This window comes from Aphelocoma coerulescens, assembly GCF_041296385.1.
Source record: "Aphelocoma coerulescens isolate FSJ_1873_10779 chromosome Z unlocalized genomic scaffold, UR_Acoe_1.0 ChrZ, whole genome shotgun sequence".
Lineage (NCBI taxonomy): Eukaryota > Metazoa > Chordata > Aves > Passeriformes > Corvidae > Aphelocoma > Aphelocoma coerulescens.
The window spans coordinates 62,434,048-62,454,338 of record NW_027184085.1 but is presented as its reverse complement, the minus strand read 5'-3'; the positions used below and the strand labels follow the sequence as shown (position 1 = coordinate 62,454,338).

The 20,291-nt window shown below is 40.7% G+C and overlaps 1 protein-coding gene across 1 annotated transcript in view; it reads left to right on the top strand.

The window, feature by feature from the left end:
- TRPM6 (transient receptor potential cation channel subfamily M member 6) overlaps positions 1-3,774 on the top strand; it is a 55,542-nt gene extending 51,768 nt beyond the window's left edge. Inside the window, exon 28 of the mRNA XM_069002488.1 lies at positions 290-3,774. Coding sequence (XP_068858589.1) covers positions 290-411 — 122 coding nt within the window. The 3' untranslated portion in view covers positions 412-3,774. The remainder of the gene's footprint in view (positions 1-289) is intronic.
- Positions 3,775-20,291: the final 16,517 nt, after the last annotated feature.

Sequence of the window (20,291 nt, the reverse complement as noted above, 5' to 3'; positions counted from 1 at the left end):
AAACAGAAACTGTAGTGTTAATTGGTTTTGATTATTTTTCTCTGTGGCAGCTGGAGATAATACAGGGGAAAATCAGCTGAATGAATACAGTCAGGGAAGTTTCATTCATACGGGCTCACACCCCTGGTTCTCTCAACTCCCTGGTTCTTATTTGCCTCACTCCAGATTTTCTTCCTCCTGGAAACATCAAACAAACTGCCATCAGTTCTTGGGCTGAGCACTGCTCAAGATGTATGTGCTTTTCAAACATTTACTTGGCTGCATTGTTGAACTTGTTTTCTTGCCATAGATTTGAGAAGAAGTGACTACACATTGGAAACTGTTGGTCCAGCCTTCGAAATAGAAATGGAAACAAGCACCAAAGAAGCTGATAATGCAGACGAGCCTTCTGAGTATGACACACAGCTGTGAAACAGAGCCCATGTGTTGGCATGCTTGAAAACCTCCCCTTATCACTGCCAAAGGTCTGTCCAAAATCACAAAGTACAGGCGACTGAGAGCAGCATCTGTCTGCCCTTGCTAGACCCTACAAACAAGGAATGAGAAAAATCAGCCCTTCCATGCTCTTGTGCTGGTCTTTCTTGTACAGATCAATGAACTACTGGGAGCAGGTCACCCCTTAGCTGGGTAAACAGTCCCATCAGTGCCTTTTTTTTTTAATGTGGATCATGGTTCCAAACTGTGTTTTCTTAGGAAAACAACTGTGACAAGTTTATTTCCAAGTGGTTTGTTTCTCTTTCTGCTCTTTAGTAAATAAATGAATGTATACACATGTGCAAATCATTCATTTTCAGTCAGAGCCCATTCAGCCCTGTGCTTACTTTTTCTTGGGCATAGAAGGCTCTCCAGGAAATTGCAGAAATACTACTTTCTCTTTATTATTGATTTTGATTCAGAGACAAACCAAGAATATGTGAGCAATGAATTCATGGTTTAGACAGTACTCATGACAGTTAGACTGAAAAATTTTGTAGGAACTTCATCTTGAAATCTTTTCACATACCAATAAAAAGTTGTCCAATAAAGCAGCAGATTATTGGGCCCACAAGCATGGATTTTTCTCATTTTGAGTTGATGAAGTTGATTATTCTGTGGTCCTTAATACAAACATAAAGAACAACCTTGAATGTGACATTTGACTTTCAGGACCTGCGTTTCTTTATAATGTTTTAGTTTCTGAATGATTTGAAGTTGCAAATGGAAGAAAGGTTTTAGAAGTCACAAAGAATAATATGTTCCATTTGGTATTTAACTTGTTGTCAATGTCAGGCTGAACTTAGGACTGTTGCCTAACAGTGGTGCAAGTATATTTGGCAGCATCCACATTTGTTTCTGTCGATGTCCTCTGATTACAGCTGAAGTTCAGAAAACAGAAAAATCAATCTGTGCAATATGATTTTGTAGAGTAAAGATTGAAGTGTTCAACAGAAATATTTCTAATACAACTGGTGTTCTAATACAGATCACACCATTAAAGTGACTTTGTACTTTCATGTTGAGAAAAAAACCTAATATTCAAATGTCAGTCATTAGAAAACTTAATACTTGAATTTAAAAAAAAAAAAAAAGATTTCCACTAAAGCTGACAGTAAATTTTAAGGTGTAAGGGGTTTTATTATTATGATCTGTGATTAATTTGGTATATTTAGTAAATGTCTACATATACATTGGATTTGGGAGTTACATGCTCCCAGTTTTTATATTGATTTACATGTTACCAGTTTTTATATTGATTAGGATATTGATGTTGAAGTAATCAGTATTGTAAACAGTCATTGAAGTAATCATCTACATAATGTTTAGCTGAGACGCCTTCAGTTTCTGAGAGTATTCAGAAGAGGTTCCTGTTGTTTTTTTTTCCTTTTAAAAATAATTTTGATAGAAACCCCCCTGTATTTTCCCCTATTAGATTATATTTTCCATTTTGCAAAATACATAGTTTCCTTTGGCTCTTTTTTTCTGGAAGCAAGTCAATATATCAGAAAACTTAGCTTGTCTGTGAAAGAGGTAGCTTGATTGCATCTCTGCAGACTGAGGGTGAATTTTGGTCCATATGCCTGTAAGGTATATACTGCTTCCTGTGGTTATCATTTTAAAATCTGACTTTAGGGAGATATGTGCTTACATGAATACGTAAATACGTTAAAGAAAGACCTTTCTTTAAAGGATCTCTAACTATTTGTATGCCTTTCAATTCAGTTAAGTTAAATGACACATAAATATGTCTTTAAGGTCAAAGACATTGTAACTCCTGCCCTGATAGTGTTGTTTTCCTCAAATGTTGCCATAAATTCAGAACACATATATATTATGCACAAAAAATAAACTCTGCACCAGGCTGGGCCTGAGCACCTTTCATTTCCTTACAAGTTTTGAAGGTCTGCACAAATCATGCTGCAGATGATCTTTTCTTGACAGTGCTCCTGTTGCCCGCAAGAGTGGGTTTCGTAGCCGATACTTGTTAGAATTCTTACGATGTCTAGCTAGCTCAGTGTAGATTAATCTTAGTCCCTCTTGTCAGTATCTGTCAAGGTACATACTACTTTCCAGTATGAAACTGGGGATCCTTGCAAGGTACTAATCTGTGTAGAAATGTAATTTATTTAATTTTGTAGCTGTTTAGTTTTGTTCAGCATGACATATTAAGGGGATGAAACAAGAAAAGGAGGCATTTCAAATTGTACCACTGTATGTTTTTATCCTTGCACTAGTTTTTCCATGTGTGGAGACACTAAGTTGAAAAAGTCCAGTAATTCTCCTGGCTGATACATTATGCCTGCCTTTCTTTTTGCATTTTTTGGGAGTGCTGATTCACATGTCACTAAACTGTAAATTTAAGTACCTTTTCATAGTTCAGTAATAAATTATATTGAAAATAATTTGAAAAAAAAAATTCTTTTGAGATCTTGGTGTCTTTCTTACTAGAAATTCTGTATATTCTTTCAATTGTCTGTTGATTTCTAAATACTGACCTTGGATTAAAGCATATGCCCACTGAACACATGAAAGAAAAACCTTTAATGGGGACAGTAGTAAGCCCCACTCACATTAAAATTGTGGTTCATGTGAAATGAAAGATGTGGAAGTCAGGTTCTTTCTCCAAGTGCTTGACAACTAGAGTGAAAGAGGAAATCATGTGTGTCAAATCCAAGCATAGGGTTTTCTGATTATTAGCTTCAGTATTTGTTTATGCTGAAAAGGACATAGAGGGATTTCTTTCATAATTCTGGTGGGTTCAGGAAAAAAAAAAATGACCTGTTTACTTTGTTCAAATGAGTCAGGCAGTAAAGTTTTGAAAGAACAAAACAAAACAAAAACTCCACCAGAGTATTTATAAGCTCACATTTTAGTATGAGCTTAAAAGAAGCTTACTTAGGAATTCAGTTGGGATTATCCACAGCAAAATGTTTTTTTGGCATCTGCTGCATTGGAGATGTAGCTTGAACATAGGAAAAATATTCAGAAATTGAAAACCTCACACTCAGGAAGGCTTTTTTTTCCTTTTATTCATAGTTGTATTAGTGGTTATTCATTTATTGTTAGTGCAATAAAATCAAAAGGGATATTACACATGTGTTTTCTAGAAATGGATTTGTATTTGTTGTGGTTTTGTCAATCTATTTCAATATTTCAAAAGAATAAAAGAACACTTTCACAATGTTTCTGTTCTTGATAAGTATAAAATGAAATAACATGTTTCTGAGCACTAAGGAAAACAGGTGAAAGTAACATACAGCAAATAATGCAGTCATTTTTATTTTTAATCTCAAAGTAATAAACATCTATTCTATATTTATCATATGGTTTCCAGCTTCTCTTTTGTTTCAGTTCTGCAGTAGCATTAGTTTCTATTCTTGTGGTCAATATACTTACAGCAAGAATACTTCTACACCTGTCTCATAAGTTAAAATTTAATTTTACAGAAGAATAAAGTAGATATTTTAATTTACTTATTAGTTGTTCAATAAACCTGGGATTTATTTTTTTAGTTGAGATGCATGCTCAATTCTTAGAAAACTTGGTAAATCCAATCACTGCTGCAGGTTTTAGAATAATAGATACCATTGCTTTAATATGACAGTCTTTTTTTTACTGTAATTTTAGATCTCTATGTGAAAAGCCTGTATAGCCACAAGTGTAAACAAGCAGTTATAAATGAATAGTGCGCTACTGACTTCATTGTCAAATCTGCTATATTTTATATCTGTTTTCCATTCTTAGGATGCTGATGCCAGTCACTTTTCGCTAAAAAATTGTTCCCAGATATTATGAAAAACATGCCTGGATTGACCTGGGCCTTCTCATCAACTGTGGTCACACCAGAGTAGTCAGTGCTTACCCTACTGATAGATCATTTGCACGATCTGTTACGCTTTTCAGCTTTTCTTTACTGTCTTTGTCATATTTTGACTTATCCTGGAAGGCAGTTTGGTCTCCCAATTTATGGTAACTACTGCTGGGGAAGAAAAATTTCAAACTAAAGCTAAGCAAAAACTACTTTCCTCTTTGATATTGAAGAGTGTGTAAACAGTTGTAATGCTCTGTCCATTTGCCTCCCTGGCATTGGTTCTGTTTGCAGAACAGAAAGCAAACCAGTGTTTTAAAATACCCTGGGTCCATTTGGATGTTAATATTCAGTTGTGATAAAGTGTTTAAGGTTCAAGAAGAAAATCAGAAAAAAGTTTTGTAGGAAAGAAGTAACTTTGTTGCCTAAAGAAAGCTTGGCTGTGATCTTTGTGTCAAAGATTTAGGTAAATGGCTAAAACCTTCAATTTCTCAGGATGTCACTGGAAATAATATGATCTAGGTTTGACAGTTTGCAGATAGCCCAACCTATGCACAGCTGGCAGAGGGGAGGAGGAGATGAAAGAGGACGAGACTGAGTTGAGGAAGAGGAGGGGAGGCTGAAGCACAGAGAGCAGTCTCTGACTTATGAGCCCTTCTCCTGCTGTTTTTCCTGACTGACCTCTTGTCTCACAGAGATACTGCCAATGTCATCTTGTTTCTGTGGTCTGTAGCAAGAGGCAGTAACATGTACTAGAACACATTGACACAGTGTACTCAGGTGGCCTGGCTTCAACAGGTGTCTCACTTGAATATGAAAAAAGAGATGCTTCTCCCCAGATGACCCCTGCTATGACATTTGAAGTGTAATGTGACCTCTGAAAATGTCTGAGCAGGAAATGGTTAGGGCAGCAACTGATCAAGGAGAGCAAGGGAGGTCCAGAGTGATCAGCTAGGAATGGCCACATGTCCCTTTTGCTCTACTAAATGGATGTAAGGTTGGCCTAAAGTGACCGTAAAGAAATGTGGTCTGGATTAACTTCAGGTGACCCCTGTGCATTAAAGGAGCCCAGGCTGACCCTCAGTGATTACTTGATGTAGCTAATTGGAATTAGGGTTAATATTAGATGACACATCTGCAGGTTAATTTGATCTGAATGGACTTGTTGAATGAAAACAAGAACTAGTGTGAGCCTGGACAATTTACTGGGTGTAAAGCTGACCCCAGGCATTGAGCTTGGATGACCCCAAGCAGATCATTGGTTATTGTGTTGTCCCAAGGTGACTCCTTTAATCTAATTTGGTAGCATGTTAACCTCAGATGAGCCTTGGGAAGTCAACTGGACCTGGTGTGACTCCCACAAGTTATTTAAACTCATGTTTACTTGAACTGACCTGTGCCACAGCTGTGAGAGTTGACCTTAGATGACCCTGCAGTGAGAGTTGCATCTCCAATTGAACTCAGATGACCTCAGACAAGAGTCAAGGACTGTGACTGACCTCTTGGCACCAAGTGAAAGGCAGGTTGATGGCAAATGACAAATCAAACAATTAATTGGATCTCAGGTTTACCTTAAATGACTTCTGAGCAGTGAACAAAGGTTGCACTGACCTCACATGAACCCTATCAGCATCTCTTGTTGACCTCAAATAAATCCTACTGCTTAACTGGATACCAAACACTTTAAATATTTGCCCCTCCTCCAAAGGAGAAGAGTGGTGACTTTAAAGGACCTCTGTGAAGGTCAAGTGTATGTCAGGTCTGTCAAGGTCTCAGTATGTGAGGTTGATCTCAGATGATCCTGGGCTCCAAACAAGAGCCTAGCTGACCTCAAACAACATCTTGCGTATACCTGGGTCTCATGATGATGCCAGATAAGCATATTTGACAGGTTAACTGGCCCCTCAGGTTCACCTCAGATGACCCTACAGCAGTTATTTAGCCTGCAAGTTGATCTCAAATGACCTTCCTGAGAAGTGATGGTGACATCCAGTGATCACAGGCCAGTTAATTGATTCTCATTTAACCTCTAGTGACCCCAAGCAGTTACTTGGATCTCCTGTTCATCTCAAATGATATTTAGAGCCTCTAACTGCATTACAAGTTCATTTCAAGTGGCCTCTTAGGTGGAAATGGGGGCTGATAATTGGCCTAAGAGACCTCCTGTTGGACGTTAAAGAGCACAGTTACCTGCCTCAAACATTATTAAGGCCACAGAAGGGAGGAATTTGTGTCAGGAAGGTGCTAATTCCAGGCCTGGCAGAGGCAAAATCTGGTTAGCACATGCTGGTTAATGCATTTGGACAAATTTTCCTCACAGTGACCGTGTGAAAAAAAGCAATTGCTCATACCTGATCATCTCACTGATCAAACGAAGATGATCCCAAGTTACGGGACAGATGGCATTGGCAACCACCAACAAAGCTCCCCAAAATTGCCTCTGTGGATACTGGAACTTGGGCTGTGTAAAGACAGTGTTGTTGTCTGGGTGTTGGGACTGAAGGAGAGGTCAACAATGCTTGAGAAGGATGTATCACTGATAGTGGATACAAAAAACCCAGAATTAACGTGTCACAAGGACATTTGGCACAACTCCCAAGATAAGGGAGAAACTAAGAAAGCCAACTCAGCAACTGTGCTGAATCACTCCAGCTGGGTGAAAGGCAATTCCTGCAGGGGGATCTGCAACCACCAATTCACAGAACACCAACCCAAGAAACCCACTGACTCAAAGAAGAGAAAGAAGAGAAAGACCAAGCATGTAGACTAATTAGCATAAGAAGCAAGGGAGTAATTTAATCAATAGAAGATAGAATACTAATTAATATGAGAACTGTATAGCTTGCCATCAATAAGGACTAATTCCTTTGTTTGCTAAAATATATAAATAGTGAAAAGATTTGATAACCGTTGGCAGACCTTGTATACTCAGCACCCCTTCCTGCACAGAACTTACAAACAGAAGAACAAACCAGATCCCCTGCACCACTGTGGAGATACTTACAGCTTTACCGGCTAGTCTCATAGTTCAATGCCTTAGAAAGCCTCAGGCAGCCTAGAGGCAGCACGGACAATCCAGCATTTCAGTAGCTCTAAAAGCGGCAATAGTAGCTGCAAATCTGATACCACCAGCAGAAGCAAAGAGGGAGAAATACAGCTTTTGGTTTGCCTAATTTCTGCAATTAGAAGCTTTCAAACAGAAATAGAAGCAGATGTTTGCAGAAAGGGTGCAAGCCAAAGAGGGTGGGCCCCCCCTTGGTCCTTTCTTTTTATTCGGAGAAGGGGACAGGGGAGGACTGGGGGCGGACCCGGGGAGAGCGGCCAATCTGACACTGCTAAAGAGTTTGAGTTACATTTGGTTTTGCCTGCGCTTGGAACAAAGGAGTCCAGAGCACATGGCAGAGGCAAGTGTCTTGGGGAGGGGAAGCTCAGAACAGGCAGCAACACACCACCACCTGAGGGTGAAGGTGGACCACTGGGTTGCTGCTGTATCCACAGGAGGTGACTATATTCTGCTTGCTCTATCTTGTTTCCTTCCCTCTCCCTCCCTTTCGCTCTTTCCCCTATTCACTTAATATTACAAAATAAAGTTGGTATTGCTAAAACAGTGTTTGGTCTAGTTTGCACCTTAATTTGAGCAGTCATCTCTCACTAATCAGATCGTAACACCTCCAGATAGGTACTTGGCTCTCACGTTGATGTCAATTGACCTCAGGTTGCAAAAGCCTGAAATTACCTCTAGTGATCTAAATGGATCTCAGGCTCACTTCAATTGACTCCTATGCACCACACAAGGACTTTGGTAATTTCAAATGATCCTCTTGTCAACTGTTTGTATATCAAACTAATGTCAGATGACCCTGGAGAAAATATGTGGGATATTTTCACATTGAACTGATACTCAGGTGGACCTCAAACTACCCCAGTGAAATTGACTGGATTGACTAGACCCTTAGATGTTAGGCAAAAAATAAGGATTGTGATTGACCTTACATGACTTCTTGTACAGATTTCCATCTCTGAGTCTGACCTGAGATGACTCCTGGTCAGGCAATGGGAATGCACTGACCTTCAATGACCTTTGTGCTGCTAATTACATTTCTCACTGACCTCAGATGATCCTTGTAGAGTAAATAACACCCAGGACTATTCTTGGTTCATATAAACATAGATTACTTCAGTCTGTGTCTTTTGAAGTTCATCTGGTCCAACTCTCTGCACAAAGCATTTACAATTAGATGGCAGTCATACCCTTTCTGAGGTAAATTTTGCTTTTTTCCAACAAAGGAGATTTCACAACTTTTCTCAGCAATCAGTTCCAGTATTTGATCACTTTGGTTTTTAATGTATCTAACTGTAATTTCCTTTGTTTCAACCTGTGTCCACTGCATCTCTTGCCCCTAGAAGACTCTGGCTACAATTTGTGCTGGCTTCACTCCTGCCTGTTAATTCGTTTCTCGCTGCTGACAGCTCTGATTGCTACATCATGCTGCAGTGAGGAGGCAGGTCTGATATCACACCATGAAACAGAAGCTGTAGGTCAGAGCTGAAGACAAAAAAGCAAGCTTGAGGGCCTCATCACTCAAGATAAGTGACAGGGACTCAAAAGACCCTTTGTCACATGGTTCTCTTCACAGCAACCTGACCCAAGTTACAGCTGCACTGTGTCAGAGCAGGTGCATCTTAACTGCTACAGGGGAGTGGAAAGAGACCACAGAGGCTGAGGTGCAATGGGGGCCCAGACACCCTATTTACCACAAAGTCACTCTCTTAATTCCTTTAGCGCTTTTTTTGACTTAAAAGTAGAATCACAAATCCTTATTTTCACTAAAAAACATCAGGCCATTTCCTGGAAAGCTGCTTCTAATCCATCTGGCCTCCAGCCTGTACAGCTGCATGGAGTTAGGTCCATCCATCCCATGTGCATGACTTCACTTTTGTCTCACCTAGAAATGCTCCTGCTCATCCCTTTGTTTTCCAGACTGTCTGTCAAATAGCTGACACATCATCTGCTTATCCCGATTTGTTATCCTACATTAACTGGTAAGAGCACACTCTGCCCAACCATGATGGTTTGTCTATCTCTAATTTCACCCTATTTTTGACACATTTTGTAACAGCTCTAGATCCCAACTTACGTATTTCCCCAGTGATGTGAGCTGAGGCCGTGTGGCTGGGCCTGGGACCTGTGGACCTGAGGCAAACTGGGGCTATGGCTGACTTCAAACAACCCCTGAGTGGCACAGAAGGAGTGTGATTTTTTGCAAAGGTGTATGGTGTGCCAAACTGAGGACAGCAGTTTACTTTGGGCCAACAAAACATGGACAGCACTTAAACTGAGAGAACTTCTGACTGGTAAATTGGTGTTGTATTCTTTTCTATATTCTATTTAAGAAGAAAGTACAAAGAGAGCACTCCTGCTGGGCATGTGGGCTGATTTTGGCCATATTTAACTCAATTTTCTTCAGAGTGGCTAGTATGAGGTTTTGTTTTGGATATGTGCTGAACACAGTGTTAATAATATGGAGGTGTTTTTGTCATTGCTAAGCAGGGTTTATACAGAGCCTTTTCTGCCTCTTGTACTGCCATACTGACTAGTAAGCTGGGGGTGCATGGGAAACTGGGATGAAACACAGCTGGGACAGGTGACCCCAACTGGCCACAGGGATGTTCCATTCCATATGACATTATGCTCAGTATGTAAAGTGGAATGGGAAAAAGTAAAAAGGGAGGAACGTTTGGAGCTATGACATTTGTCTTCCCAAGTCACTGTTACCTGTGATGGAGCCCTGCATTCTTGATTGTGACCTGCCTGCCCAGGGGAAGTAGCAGATTAATTCCTCCTTTTGCTTTGCTTAAATGTGTGGCTTTTGCTTTCCCTATTAAACGGTCTCTATCTCAAGCCATGAGTTTTCTAACTCACTCTTCCAATTCTCTCCCTCATTCCACTGGTGTGGGAATGAGCGAGTAATTCTGTGTGGCTCGGTCGCTGGTTTAAACCATGACAGCATGAATCTTGTCACCAAAACCCACAAAATAAACTCTGTCACCAGTTTGTTCGGTTAGACAGTTGACATTATTCAATGTTGGGGTACATGGGAATTGTTTCACAAAACACGTACATCAGTTACCAAAACATTTAACTATTTATGCATTTTGGCAAACAAAGGAATTGGTATTCATTGGCTTACAGGTTAAGTAGTTCTCTTCATTAATTAGTATTCTATCTTCTGTTGCTCATTGATTTCACACTTCTCATGATAATTAGTCCACATCTTCAGTCATCTTATTATCTCTTTATTGGATAGGGAGAGTCTCAGTAATTGTTGGTTTCTTCTTCATCTCAGGTTTCTGTAACGCGTCTTTGTAGTTTATAAATTCTGCATTCTAGGTGTCCAGGTCTCAACAGAAGCAGGCAGCATAACTTCCTCTGTCTCTCTTGAGCTCTCCCTTGAAATTTCTTCCAGCTGTTTCACTGGGATTGCTATCTTCCAGTCAATACCTGCTGTGAGTGCTGTAACTCCCATTAGAACAAGATCATTACTGTTTTCTTGACCAAACTAAACCTAAACTCTCTCTCAGGGGCAGTGACAGGATGACTCATTTGCTCTGGTAAAACAGAGAATCATCTACTATAGAAAAGAAAGTCCCTCTATTCAATGTTCCAAGTGTGACCAAAATACTAAACTACACATGAATGAATGCTTTACTTTGGCAAATATCAAAACATTCTCTCTGTCCTTTATGGAATGGTGTATTTCAAACAGAATCCTAACCCCGGGTAGGTCTGCCTACGTGACCTTCTTTTTGTCAAACCCTGTCCTGGTTACAGACAAAAGGGGTGAATCTTTTAGCACTGTCTATTCAATACCACCCAGGTCACTGCTGGTGGTGTGGTTTTGGCAGGACAAAGACGGGGCCAGAAGCTGAAGTTTGCCATTTTGCATGGCTCACTCTGGAGACTGTGTGGGACCAGGGTCAGAATCACACGGCTGCTCGGAACCAGGAGACCTGCAGTGGGAGAGTGTCCTGTGCCAGCCTGGAGAGCCCCAGGCACTGCTGCTCCAAACTGCAGAGACCTGCTGGGAGAACTCGGACCTGCCCTCAGCACTGGGAGAGAGCCACCAGACCAGGAGAGCCACAGTGCAGCCCAAAAACCCCAGCTGGAGCAGAAGCAGCTGAGTAACACTGCTGAACACGGCTGAACAGTGTCTGGAGAAAACAGTGGGCAGCATGGCACAGATGACCTAAGCTCCCAAGGGGGTAGTTTTGTCCTAGTTCTTTGTTGGTTTTTTTTTTTTTGGAAATGGGGAGATGAGGGGCAAAGTTTGGTGGTGCATACTCTTTTGTGAATAAAACACCCTCTCTCTTTTGTATACTGTTGTTGGGTTTTTTTGCTTGTAGTACTGCTATGGATATTGTGATTTTCAGTAAATTGTTTTTCCAATTTATAATCTCTCCTAGTGTTCCTCCTTCATCAGAAGGGGCAGGGGAAAGGGAACAGCTTGAGTGAGGTTTAATCTTCCAGACTGGTTTTCAACCTCTACAGACCCCCTAAATCTTAAAGGAGCAGCACACACACATCCTTCCAGAGCATCAGGGTGTTATAAATAAAGTATGTAATTCGTGCTATTATGTATAAAACTGGAATGTAATCAGACCATGTAGAGACAGAGTTTCAAAATCCCTCCACCAGCCTGGCTGAGAGAAAAATTTCACAACACTAAAAGAAGTTCTCTCACAGAGTGAGGATTCCACCTAGGTGGGGTTGAATCTTATCACCGAGACATTTGCACCATGATGACTTGATTACCACCTTCTGATATCTACATCGCATCTGATAAGGAATAGGACATTCCGGGAACTAAAAATAACTGTTCCAGGAACCAGAGATGGCCCATCCATCATCAGAGATGGCCCACTCATCACCCAGGATGGGCAATTCATCAGACCCAGGAAAGGCTTTGTGCAGCCCAACTCCAGGACAAGAAAACTTCATGACTATGCTAAAATTATGAGAAGAATAGAATTAATTCGGACTCTACCCAAAAACTGTATAAGAAGGGACCACCTGAAGCAGCAGTCGTGAACTTGGGAGGTCTGGTGTGATAGAGATCAGACCTATGAGTGTTCACCCAGCTCGACCCCGGGCTCGGCGCTGCTTTTCTTGATCGTGGCTTTCTGTGTGACCGATCTTTTGGCCGCGGAATAAAATCTATTTCTTTATTAATTTTAATTTGGCTGAATTTCTTTACCTCAAGGGTACCCTTCATTCTCCAGGGAACCTGCTTTAATTAATTAAACAAACATCCCAGCAACAAACAGTGGAGTGCCCATACTTCAATCATTTCAAGAACCTCTACATGCTTGTTTGCCACATCTCATTCCTTCTTTCTTTTTTTGCCATCTTCCTATGCTAAAATTGTTGCAAATAAGACTTAAGGATCAATCTGGGCTCTTTCTACATGTAAAGCAGGAGTAAAGAATAGTGCCCTTTGTTTGGTGCTGAAAAATACTAAAAATCTGATGTGCTCTTCATCACAGGTTGTATTTCAATGCTGAGGGAGGCAATTCCTGCACTCGGACATTAATGGTAGGACAAAGTAATTAAATTGCCTTCTGTTCTGGAAAGGTAAACAAGCTAAACAATAAATAATACAGAGGGTAAAAAAACGCATTTTCAATCAGAAAATTATATTGATATTGATAATAATATTAATAGCATCTAGCAAAGCTTAACCTCTTCATTGGACCTCTGTTTATTTGAGAGTTAAGCTTTTTAGTTCTGTTTTTTTAGGATCAGGCACATAACTTGCACAGCAGTTGCAGTTGGTTTCCAAATATGTGAGGCTGGACTTGAACTATGAGAAAACGGGATGACTTTTTTTTGCAAATCTCATATCCTATAGCTCCTTGGCACCACATCCATCCAGCACTGTTTACACAACCAATTACTCCAGTAACATGAGTTTAGATTCTTTTTTGTTTTCTTATAAATAAGCAGATTCAATGGCACAGAAAAAAAGAAAAGAAAAAAGAAACAAACAAACAAAAAATTTCCTGTCCCAATGCTTTTCAGAGACTCTTATGCCTGCTGTTAATAAATTAGATTATAAACTGCAAATTTGGCACCTGTGTTTTGCTACATTTGGGTACAAAGCCCTTCTTCACAGATTAATCCACCCACCCGTCCATGCATAGCAAGAAAGCCCGTTGCTCAAGGGCTTGTGGAAAGAGAAACTGTGGAAAGGAAATACAAGTTTTCAAAGAGATCCCAACTCTCTTCTCCTCTGAAAATGTAAATCAGGGATGCAGAAGTGGCATCCAATTACATCATGCAGGATCCATGAAGATGATGACAAAACTATAGACTGAGCAGGTGCCAGCTTTCCAATTAAGATATTGTAAAACCAGCTACCTTTAACAAGCATATGTGTTAATAAAAAAAAAGAGAAAACCAAACAAAACCCCCCAAAATATCACCCATTCCCAAGCCTCAAAACCAGGCCAAATCCAAAAGTCCTCATAGATGTTTACTATCCAGTCGAGGAAAAGACCAAAAAAAATTGGAAAGATTAAGAAAGCAAAGTGTGTGGGAAGGAGAAAGGTGAAGATCTTCTATTTCCAACCCTGCAACATTAGGAAGGACAGCCTTGCAGTTAGCTAATTCCCAAACCGTTATCCTGTAAGCCTGTTGTTTCACACAGGGACATGCTAAAGTAAGTCTTCTGACGTGGTGATAAAATTTCTGTAATGGCTTAAGGAATCAAGTATTTGCACTTTCAGATTACTGCAGCAGCTTTCAAAATGGGGCTATAGAGGTGGGGCTTTTTGAACAGCTGAAGCTCATTGCTTGGCTAGTGAGCTCTGAAATGTGATGTATAATACACAAAATAAATAAATCCCCTTTGAAGAGCAGCTGGTAGGTGTGAATAGTCTATTTTCTTTTCTTTTGCAGAGCTACATCTGTTACTAGAGCATGCCTGAAGCTGAGAATACAGATACAATAGTTAAGGCAAGTTTAGATGCCCTGTGAGGACGTGCCTGTAGTTTGAATCCAGCCTGAGGTCCCAGAAGGACTGAGATTTTGACAGTCTTCTTGATTCTGGTAGTACTCTCCAGGGCCCTCTGACTGTCACAGCTTAGCAACTGCCTTTCAGTGATTCTTGATGTTTGGAATTATTACATCCCTTTCCTCTTCTTGGAAGATCAGAACTTCCCTACAGATTGCAAAATGGCTTACAGAACTGCATGAAGCCTGTTCTAAATATTGTCAGTCTCTACAATTTTCCAAGCTCAAGCTTAAGCAAAAATGTTTTCTATGCATGATGCTCTTTGAATCCATTTAATGAGGAGAGAAATCTAGATGAACACTTATTATAAATATTTTTATATATTAAAAAATTATTAGATACCATAATTCCTTTTATTTTTCTATTTTGAATTTGCAGTTCCATGCACTCTACTTCATTACCTAGTGTAAAGTCCAAAAATGCAGACACTAAGTAGTTATTTCTGGCACTGTGCCCTCTGTTCAAATGATAAGGCAAAAGCAAACATATACTTACACCTCTTTCTGTTCTAGGCCATGTTGAATTGGAACATCCCATGAAAGAGACTCTTTTTTTTAATCTAAGTTCTGAATTCCAGTTCCCACCTCTATGTTGAAGTGAGGTTAGTAAAAGTATTATGGCACCGAGCTCCCATGCTGGCTCTATGATAGCTTTTCTTTGAATTTCTCCATTATCTGAACAGCTCTGTTTACCAAACCTATTATCCTTCCCCCTTGGTTTTCAAGCTGAGAAAGCAAAAGCAACTTCTTTAATGGCTCACAGATTGATAATTAACAATTTACATGTCCCTTGTAAAGCTGGTGAGCAAAAGAACTGGTTTTGGACAGTGAAAATACTGGAGAGAAGGAAGTGGGAGTCAACTTATGTTAAGTTGTACCGCTTCATTAATCACAATCTATCTTTTATCGCATTGCTCAAAGCCAAATCCATTCTATTTCTTGGGAATGAGTTAGATTAAAATCAAGTGCTCTTAATGCATCTTTGACATCTGGCCTAGCAGCTGGCTATCACTAATATTGCTCTTTAGAAATGTCAGGAGCCACATTTACTGTGACCATTCTAGCCCTTCTGATTTAAGCTACTGTAGAGGGCAATGAATTACCGTAAAGGAGCTCCTCTGCAAAGTCCTAAGTTTTATGCTGGATCCCCTGCCAGCCTCACCACTTCATGGGTATGAACAATCATACAATTGAACTGATTTGACTTTGCTGCTCCTGGAGTTTCATTGCCTTTAACCTTGGGATGTAATGATGGTAATGCCATGCTAAGTGCCTCTCCTACCTGGGGTTGTCTGCTCAAGTAGGGCACCCATTCTTGTTAGCCGAAAACTGCACTGATTTGCAGTGAGAGGCGGAATAGATTGAGCATGATTAATACCACTATGAATGCACCTATTTTCTTGCAAGACTTTGGAAGGTGGCTGTCATCCAGACATATTTATTTCTTTATTAATTGTAAGCTTATGACTAAAAAAGGCTGGGATTTTTTCCCCCTCAGTAACATCAGCCTAAAGACCCTGCTCCCTCCTGTCTCCAGACAGACTTACTTGAATTTGGACTGCATTAAATTTGGAGGCAATTGTTCCCCTCTAATGAAGGTGCAGTGAGAGGAGAGTTTTCTCTTCCTAGCAATGAAAGGTAAAGGAATTAGGGTTGGTCAGTGAAACTGTCCATCCAACGACTGGGAGGACAAATTAAGAGTCTTCGGCTTTCCAGATACTCTGTTGCCTACCTTATTTCCCAGCTGTTTTCCAGCACCTTCTCACGTTATCGGCTTCTGACTGACTGACTTGGAAAGAATCTAGGGACTGGGATAAGTATGAAACAGAATAGTAGTTTAAGAGTCTTTATTATGCCTTGGCCATTCTCAGACTGAAGGCTTTTGACAGAGGTATCAACTTCCTCCACAGATGTTGTGGTCAGAAGAGGCCATCGCTTGGAGCCACAGGAACCCATTATTATGCCCTGGTTTTCATCAGAACTGCTGCTCATTGGGGCACCTGCAAGGGCATTATATACTCTAGGAGGGGCCTCCCTCAACACAGTGTAACCTAAAAGCTGGTCTTTCCTAGCAAATCTCAGTGACAGATGAGGAAGGCTTTGCTTTGTCAGCCTGAGAACCACAGGTTAAGATCCAGGTATTAAAAGTATTACAGAGATGTCTCTATCAAATTAAAGTGCAAATGAGACCATATGCTGAATCAGTAAGATTTATATTTAGCAATAAATGTGAGGTAGAGAGTGGGACATAGAAAGAAAAAGAGAGGGCAGGGGGAGAGAAAGAGTGTGACAGAGTAAGACGGAAAACTATCACCACTCTGTGGATCCTGATGGTGTCAGTCTTGATCCCTTGGGGTTGGGGGAAGCCCAAGAAAGAGAGAGACCACCAGGTTTATATTTGTTCACATTTAGGTGAAAAAGTCCAGGTACCTCCTGTGGGGCAGGGAGTTTTACAGTGGATGATGCTAATACTTTGGATCACAGGACACTTCAGGAACCTTTGGTGGTTTGTGACATCTTCAAAGACGTTACAGCTGCCTCTTACATCAGCAAAGTTCAGTCAGTTATGGCTCATTAGCAGGGATAAATACCTTCAGGCTACATGTGAATGTTCTGGTACTTCTCCAGAGGGGAATTTTCTCAACTGAGCTACTTGTGGAAGGACTTGATATCAAGCTCTACCCCACCTTGCAGGATTTGACACTCATCAGCCTCCGCACTTATCTTGTTCAACACCCAGCTGTAGCCTCCAGTGAAGGGTGTGCACCCTCTCTGCATCTGGGTGGTTGAGTGGTTGATTGTTTAAGCCATTAACCTCTTAACAGTCCAGTCTCTCACACCATGTGTTATAGGGACCATCACGCATTCACCGCCACATTCCCACATTTAATCACCCCCAGCAGTAGATGCTGGCAACCCAAGAAGACTTGAATGCATGCAGCTCCCTATGTCAAAAGGTTATGACCAGAGACTAAATTCTCTCATTAAAGAGAATAATGAAAGATATGCTGATCCAAAAAATGCAAATTCACCCTTCCCCACTGAGAGAGCATGCCATGTTGGAGAACACAAAATCATAGAATCATTAAGGTTGAAAAAGATGTCTAAGATCATTGAGTCCAGCCAATAACCCAGCACTGCTGTGCTCACCACTAAACTGTGTCCTCAGGTGCCACATCCACATGCTTTTTAAAGCACTTCCAGGGAAAATGACTCCACCACTTGCCTGTGCAGCCAATGTCTGATCACCCTTTCAGTGAAGAACTTTTTCCTAGTATCAAATCTAAACCTCCTATGGCATAGTTTATTGTCATTTCTTCTCATCACTTCACTTGTTACTTGGGAGAGGAGATTAACTCCCACCTTGCCACAAGTTCCTTTCAGATAGTTGTAGAGAATGATAAGGCCCCACATGAATCTCCTCCAGGCTAAACAGCTCCAGCTCCCCAGGCTGCTCCTCAATGAAGTGACAAACATGGGGGAGGAAGAACAGTGTTGTGATTTATTCAGGAATGTTACACAGTGTCCCAGAGGCACTGATGAGCCACTAAGCCTGTAGCTGACTGAACTCCATGGCTCTGACAGCAGTGTGTTAATTCTGGAATTTACCCAGATGTTTCCAAGGGGATCCATCCATACGTTCTAACTGCTTGGGCTGCAGCATGTGCATGGAGGTATTCAGCCAGATGGGGTCAATATTTCTTCCAGTGTTTCTTTTAGTTTCAGGTGAATGGTGCTATACAATCCTATCTTTATGGGTTATCAGGGGTGCAGTAGGTGACTATGAAAACTACTTTCTGATGTAGTCTAAATTTCATAAATAGTAAAACTTAATCCAGGGTCAGTGATGGCTGTCTCAAGGCTTTGTATTTACTGCTCCCTTCCAAGGCTAAAAAGCACTGCCACGAGGGCAATAACACAGGCCAGCACTCCAAAAGGCTTGTGTTTGATCCATGGGCTGGAAATCTCTGCTTAAGCCACAGTTCTCAATAGCTAAAATCTGTGACAAAGGACCAGCATATGTGATTGCCACTATCTGCTGCAGAAGGAGAGGGTTCTTGTTAATAAACCCCTTGCAGCAAATTAGAGAAAATGACACTGAATGATCAGTTTTTGTAAATATACAGGTAGGGCTTGTTGTAGAACAATTCGGTTGCAAATGAAAGCAGGTATTTAGCAATTTGGGTTATTATTACCTACAGTAATATAACCACATGGAAGCACTGCAATATCAAAGTGTAATAACATCACCCAAGGGCATGCACATGGGAAAATAAAGAGAGAGAAAAAGGACAAGAGTACAAAGACCTCACCCCCTGTAGGCCCCATGACAAGACTTGGTTGTGCAGCCCTGGTCAAAGTGGTGCTCACAGGCCAAATCTATCAGGTGGTGGGGTAAGTCTCAAAGAAGTGCTGGAGAAACATCCCAGGGAAAATCTGAAGAACACACTATCTATTGGGTTTATATTAACCCAGGTTCAGGTGGGAAGGACCAGGTAGCTCCCCATCGTGGGGGGCTTCACAGCGGATGATGTAATATTGTGGATCATGGGACACCTCAGAAGTCCTTTACACCTTCTAAGACAGCACAGCTGCCCATCACACCAGCTCAGTTAGGTCAATTATGGCCCACTATGGCCCCATTGAAAGAGATGAACACCCTCAGGCCACAGGTGAAGATCCCAGCACTTCGAGAGGGGAGGTGGAAAAGCCCCAAAACACAGTGGTTTGTGCAAGGGAGGATAACTTAGCATGATAAGAGGCACCATCCTGTCTCCACAGTATCCATCTTTTATCTCAATCATAGCCCATCTTTCACCCTCTGTCTTGTCAGATCAGAGATTAGCCATTAAATACCCAGAAACTCACCTCCTCCATTTCAACAAAGCACACAGCCTCCAGTAACTGGGAGAATGTTTTGAGTCATTATCCCTCAGCAGTTCAGTCTCTCACAGTGATGAGGGAAGATAATGAGGTAAAAAAATTTTCTCCTGCTCTGAATGATTCTTTGGCATCACACCAATCTTCAAGATGAATGGCCAAAGGCAGATGAGTAATAAAATTAATCAAACAACCTTCAAAAGATAGAGATGTTCTTTTGTTCACTCTGTGAGTTTGTGCAACCACTATCTGGAGACTGGACTTCAGTGGGAGGTTTCAGCTTAAAAATTTGAATTAATGCAGAAAATCTTGAATGTTTGGTAGCAGACATAAACATGTTCTAGCCTGCCGTTATTTTAATTGACACTTAAAGTTATATAGTTTCAGTATGCATTTACTTAAGTAAACTTATATTCATGAGGATTTTCTGTCCCCAGTTCCATCACCATCCATTAAATCTGCTGATTTCAGAGTAAATATGGGTTAGTACTCCTGTAGAAGGATAGCTCTTGACTCAAGTATGTCAACCTTTCCTTGTTTTTCTGCCATTTCTATTATTCTGCAGTTTACTTACAAAGGTTTTCTAAGGAAATCCAAGTAAAACTGAATTGTTATTGTTTTTAAAACTCAATAAACTCCACAGTGATGATGCCTGAGGCTTATTATTGAATGGGTACTTTTTCTACTTAATACCGGAAAACCACAATTTGTCATGGAATAAAATGGGCCTGTTCAATGGCAAGCACTCCTACCTCCATTGCTTTGCTGGACACAGGATGAAATAAACATTTTTATTATGAGTTGAGAGTAACGTGTCAGCAACTTTCTATGGTCCAACACTGCTCTGTATTGAAACAAACATTACAGCAGCTCAGAGATCCCAGTTCAACACAGTATTGGAAACAGGATGTCTTGAAAAACAGCCTAAAATGATATTGGCAAAAGCTTTTAATGCCCCAAATTCAGCTAACAAGAGACCAGTCTTTAGTTCAAGTATGTAAACTGAAAATAGAATCAGACTTACTATCTGTGCTTTGGAGCAGGCACTTGATG